The sequence below is a fragment of the Aulonocara sp. 'chitande type north' Nkhata Bay genome, linkage group LG7, assembly GCF_057382095.1.
Source record: "Aulonocara sp. 'chitande type north' Nkhata Bay isolate Kocher_YH1m ecotype deep benthic linkage group LG7, A_spYH_male_GT1.1, whole genome shotgun sequence".
Lineage (NCBI taxonomy): Eukaryota > Metazoa > Chordata > Actinopteri > Cichliformes > Cichlidae > Aulonocara > Aulonocara sp. 'chitande type north' Nkhata Bay.
The window spans coordinates 4739105-4745104 of NC_141350.1; the positions used below are offsets into that span (position 1 = coordinate 4739105).

The 6000-nt window shown below is 38.6% G+C and overlaps 1 protein-coding gene across 1 annotated transcript; it reads left to right on the top strand.

Moving 5' to 3' along the window:
* Nucleotides 1-366: 366 nt before the first annotated feature.
* On the top strand, nt 367-1920 carry LOC147324354 (uncharacterized). Its single transcript, XM_086302715.1, has one exon. It carries the CDS (start codon nt 376-378, stop codon nt 1918-1920), a length of 1545 nt encoding a protein of 514 aa, XP_086158841.1. The 5' UTR covers nt 367-375.
* The last annotated feature ends 4080 nt before the right edge of the window (nt 1921-6000 follow it).

Consider the following 6000-nt stretch of genomic DNA (forward strand, 5'->3'; position numbering starts at 1 on the left):
AGAAAGAGATGGGAAGAAATAGTGAAGTGCAGAGACTGTGTTGTATTTTCTGTCAGCTGTAAATGGTGTCGGCTTCTCCAGTTTGATTTTGTAAATCTTTCTTTCCTTTGAATGCCCCGTCACTGGATATGTATCAAGTCTATGTTTTGTGTGTATTTTCTTAGACAATTATGCTTTCAGAGATGAATGTCTTTTTTTTATTAAGCACTATCATCATAAAAACGTGCACACCTCGCTCCCACTCATACACACACACACACACACACACACACACACACACACACCAACCCCGCTACTTCCTGTTCTGCTTTAAGCAGAACCAAAGTCGCAAACGACATTCAGTAATCACACTTTCCAGAGTCACTGAGACACAACATGACCTGCATCAGGTTTGCAGAGCTCCTGCTTTTCCTTCTCCTCCTCCTTCATGAGGTCTACAGTGACAACCCAGAACCTGCTGTCAGAGCAGAGGGTGAAGTTATGGAGTTGGGATACTGTTTCGCAATGGATTATATTGTTGTTTATAGATCTGCTTCAGAGGGAGACCAACTGCTTGGCAACTCTTCAAACAAGAACATGCCCAACACACCACCTGCAGACCTACAGGGTCGTACCCACATCAGTGACGATCCCAGCCTGCTCGGGTTTCAAATCAATAACCTCACTCTCTTGGACTCTGGGATTTATAGGAGGGAATGTTGGAAGAACCAGATGATAATCAGCCAGAAGACACAGCAGCTCACTGTGTGTAAGGAGCAGATTGAATCTGAAGACATAATTGTAAATAAAGACGGTAAAGGGACTGAGATCTTGTGCAATAACAATGCTATTGGCTCTGCGGGAACATCTGTACGCTGGTACCATGAAATGTATCCGTCTTATGAGCCCACACTCTTCCTGGATAGCAGTGTTTCCCTGAAGCCTCTGGTGAAGGAGCTTGCAGGTGTGGTAGATGTAAGAGACAACGGTGCATTGCTCGTGTTCAACAACATGTTACAGAAAACCACACACTTTAAGTGTGTTGTGATGAAAGGTATCAACTGTCTTAGTTTCCAAACCATGCACCCACCAGATGAGAGTGAAAGCAAGGACGTTTTTGTCTCACTGGGGGACAGAGTGCTTCTAAATTGTTCTATTGATGAGGGTGACCAGGCGTGGGAAACTCCACTGGGAAGAATTGATGGTAACACGAGGGGCAGTCCAATGTACATATCAGCTGATGACTTCTCACTGGTTATACCTGCCATCTCTGCAGACTACATTGGAGACTATTCATGCATCTCCCCCTCACGTGAGATGCATTATACATTGTTTCTTTGCCCCAAAAACAAACTCCAAGAAAAAGTTGCTGATGAAAGTGAAAATGTCTCCCTGATGTGTGATTGTGGCCAAGATGTTTCAGCTATAGTGCAGTGGCACCGCTATGGACTTACAGGGCACTATGAGATCATCCACGACTCACAGGACAAAACTGTTCCCATCCCTAAAGATCTACGAGGCAGAGTGACTCTATCTGAGGATGGGACTTTGCTGACCATCAACGACCTGAAGGTGTCAGATGGAGGGAAGTACTTGTGTGCTGTTGTTAAAACCCTGGATTTCACAGGGAATTATACGGATTATGATACGGAATATGATGACAAAGGTACTGAAGAAGATGAAACGGACAAAAAGTGGACAGAGTCTCTGGAATGCATTTTCAAACAGGAGATCACTTTGAATTTACCCAGCAGTTCTCCACCACCGCATATGCCGTATGTTGTGGTGGCAGTAGTGGTGCTGCTGCTGGTGGTAGCTGGAGTGATTGTTACAGTGATAGTAATAAAGAAAAAAGCAAGGCCTTTGCCATTGCAGAGAGAAGCAACATTGTATGTAAAAATGGATATGGATCCTGGCTGTACTGAGAAGATGATTGATTGATTGATTGATTGATTGATTGATTGATTGATTGATTGATTGATTGATTATACTTTATTCATCACGAGGAAAATTTGGTTAAGGCTGTTAGCTGGCTAAGTTAACTCTATCTGAATGATATTGCTTAATAACCTTTGTAAAACAGCTCCAAGGTGGCTTAATATCCACCTGACACATGCTGTGCTGTAGAATCTGTACATAAATCAAATGTGTTGCTATTTTCGCCTGTTGTCTACCACGAGAAGACTGTTTTTAGACATTTTTTCAGTTTATGCCTTTATCTTTCCATTTTCTTCCTAACTAGAAATGACTATGGATATCACACACCGCAATCCGATAAAATATCGTTTCTTTCAAACATAATTTTCACTTATGACTGAAATCATCAAAGACCCTTTTGATAGAAAGTCCTCTTCTAGCTTTAATGCTAAATCCAATGTAAAAAAAATCAAGGCGCTAGTATAACACAATAATATTGTAGCTATCTAATTTTTTAATTGTCAGATGACCTGAAAAATTTATTGTGGCAGTGATGTGATATTAAACAATGAATAAAGTCAGTGAGGACACTCTCCTGTCAGTAGATCATTTGTTTTGAATCATACAGAGAGCAACAGCCCAGCAAACCGAGTTGAAACCCTGACATCATTTCCCTGGTAAAAAAACCCCAAACAAACAAGTTTTTGGGAAGAACAAAAAAGTGAAGGAACAGCTTCAATTCAATTCAGTTCAGTTCAATTCAAATACTTTATTGCCCCTCAAAGGGAAATTAGGTTAGCAGCAAGGCAACAAGAAGAGTAAACAAAACAATAATAAAAAGCCTCAATTGCACAGTTATTTGTAATTGAAGAGACAGGTCGCAGTAGGGATAAAGGAAACTAATAGGAAAAATAAGCTAATAGGAAAATATATATCTAGCGTATTATATGTATCATATGATTAAAACATACATTACCCTTCCCTCTCACAACATGAGTCCCCGCTTCTTTTAAGCGTGCAATCCTTCACGTTTTGGTTTCTGTCACCCCCGCAACTGTTCAGTCACGTTGTTATCACCTCAAAAAACTTCTGTTGTGGGTTTTTGTTTTTCTTATTCAACTTTCATTTCATTTTTAAGATCTATTTCTGTTGTGTTTTATTCAACGTCCACTGTGTTTTGTTTGCTTTTGCTGTATTTTTCTATTTGATGTGTTTTCTTAAGTTGCAGGGGATTTGACCTCTCTGGGCCACCTTATTAATGGCTCCTAAAGCATTATTATTATTATTATTTTAAATAGGCTAAAAAATAGCAGTCTTTGTACATGGAGGAAACATTGTGTGGCTGCCTTTTCACAGCCATATTTTAACCAGATCAGTTGTTTTGTTTTTTTTTTGTTGTTTTTTAAAAGACATGCATCCAATTCCTTCCTCTCAAAAATCTAATTGACATTTCTAACTTTGTAAGAGACAGTCTGATTACATAACTATACTACGTGGATTAAGGTTAGCATGCATTTGTCTGTTGTGCAGATTTTGCAGTTTTACCAAAACTAGTTTTGACTTAGGAGATGACATCTGGGTTTTAACCATGTTTGCTTGAAGAGGTCTAAAGAGACCTTTTGTTTTTACAATGTAAGAATATTGATCAGATCATTCCGATGAAAGAATTAAAGGCAACTGATTTGTTGCCTACAAGACTAGTAGCACTATAGTCTGAAACAATCCATAATAAATATAATAATCATGATATACTACTAATAAGTATTGACACAACACAGCAAGCACCTGTTTCTGGAAGTGAAAAGTGTTTACTTTAGTGTAATGTTTCCATTAGTGGTCAAGCGCTATGTTGGCTGCATTTTGTCTGGAGCACACCCACCACCACCTAACCCCCCCACCCCCAAAAGACATTTAGTAAACAATTAAGCAAACACAAGTAAACTGCAATAAGTTACAGGTAGTAATAGAATAAACTTACTCTTTTGTGCTACGTCCACACCTACACTGGTATTTTTGAAAACGCAGCTGTTTCTATGCATTTGGACCTTTTGTCCACACGTAAACTGCGTTTCGAATCACCGAAAACGGAGATTTTCTAAAACTCGCGTGATGTCACCGCAGGGGGCGTGACCGCCGAGGTGCCATTTTAGCAGGCCAAACAAAGGGCTAAAGGAGCGAAAGCATCAGCAATGGATCACACTTGCTGTGTTATCGGTTGTAATATTAGATTGCACAATCGGGAAGGGAATAAGCTGGAAAATGGGCTCTCTTTTTATCCTTTTCCACCTGGAAGCAACATTCGGGAGCTTATGTATCGGATGTTACCAAAAGAAGGCATCTAGCCTGAATAGCAGCTGTGAGACGAGCTGATATCCAGTTCTCTACCATCCCCAGATATCTGTTGGTGCTCCAGACATTTTCATTCAGGTAAGATCTAAATAAGTTCATATTACTCTTTATAGCCTATTAGTTTTATTTTCAATGCGCTCTGAGGTCATAGCAAATTAGAACAAACATCCTAATGAGTGATTTTGTGGATATACGTTCTATTTATAGAGTTGCTAATTGTTTTTCATTATTGCAGGCAAACCAGCCTATGAAATGGATGAAACAAATCCTGACTGGGTTCCTACACATGGGGCACTATGAAATCCCCGCTTCAAACTACATGCTACATACCACCATGCCAATCAGATTACTTCTTCCATGTGAGGGCGAATATGTGCCCCAGTGTTGTAGTAAAACCAGGAAAAATGCTTTTGTTAAATACTCTTAAAAGTCTTGTGCTGTATATGTAGTGATAAGTTTTCAAAAGAGACAGTAAATAAGAGAATGCTAGTAGTGGCTGATATTATTTAAATGCTGTCATAATTTTATGTGAACATTTTGTCATTTGTAAACTATAAACAACATGGATTCTACATTGTTACTGATGTGAGGTTCTACAAAGTGGTTTTAATAATAAAAAAAGGCAAACATTTGTTTGTTTCTTTATTCAACTTTTGAACAGTGTTACTTAGTAAGTACATATTCAGTAAATGCTAATTATTTACATGGCAATGCACTTGAGGCATAAATGTAGACTTAGAGACTTAGACTTAGAGCTTTTTATTGTCATTGTGCAGTTTCTTGCACAGCGAAATTGGGTAGCTGAACCACAAAGGTGTTAAAGTAAGAAGAAGAGAAACCAATATACAACGAAGGTGGAAAATAAATAAATAATTAAATAAATAGAATAAAATAAAAAACAGTGTATATGTATACATGTGTGAGTGGAACTATATACATGGTGTATGTGTAGGAAACATTGAAACAGACTGGGACCAAAATAATTGCACATGAGCCAAAAATATTGCACAGAACATGGAAAGACTGAGATATTGCACATAGATGATCAACAGCAGTGTCAGGGTGGATGTGTTGGGGAAGTCTTTACACACTCTTGGTTTGCATTAAGAGTTCTGACAGCCCACGGGAAGAAGCTGTTCTTTAGTCTGTTGGTTTTGCACCTGATGAATCTGAAGTATGTAATGCAAGGATGTAATCACTTCAAGATAGAGAAAGGCAAGGCAAGTTTATTTATACAGCACAATTCAACAACAAGGTGATTCAAAGTGCTTTACAGAGACATTAAAAACAAAAACAAATAAAAAGCATGATTTAAAATTGATTAAAAAAACAGTAGATAAAATCAGAACAGTAGATAAAATCAGTAGTTAAAATTTAAGTTTTGAAATTTAAGCTTAAAAGTGTGGATTTGGTGTTTTATTCAAATGCAGCTGAGAATAAGTGAGTCTTCAACCTGGATTTAAATAAACTGAGTGTTTCAGTTGATCTGAGGCTTTCTGGGAGTTTGTTCCAGATATATGGAGCATAAAAGCTGAATGCAGCTTCTCCGTGTCTGGTTCTGACTCTGGGAACTGATAAAAAAAACGGATCCAGATGACCTGAGGGATCTGGAAGGTTCATACTGGGTCAGGAGGTCACTGATGTATTTTGGTCCTAAACCATTCAGAGCTTTATAGACCAGCATCAGAACTTTAAAGTCTATCCTCTGACGGACAGGCAGCCAGTGTAAAGACCTCAGAGCTGGACTGATGTGGT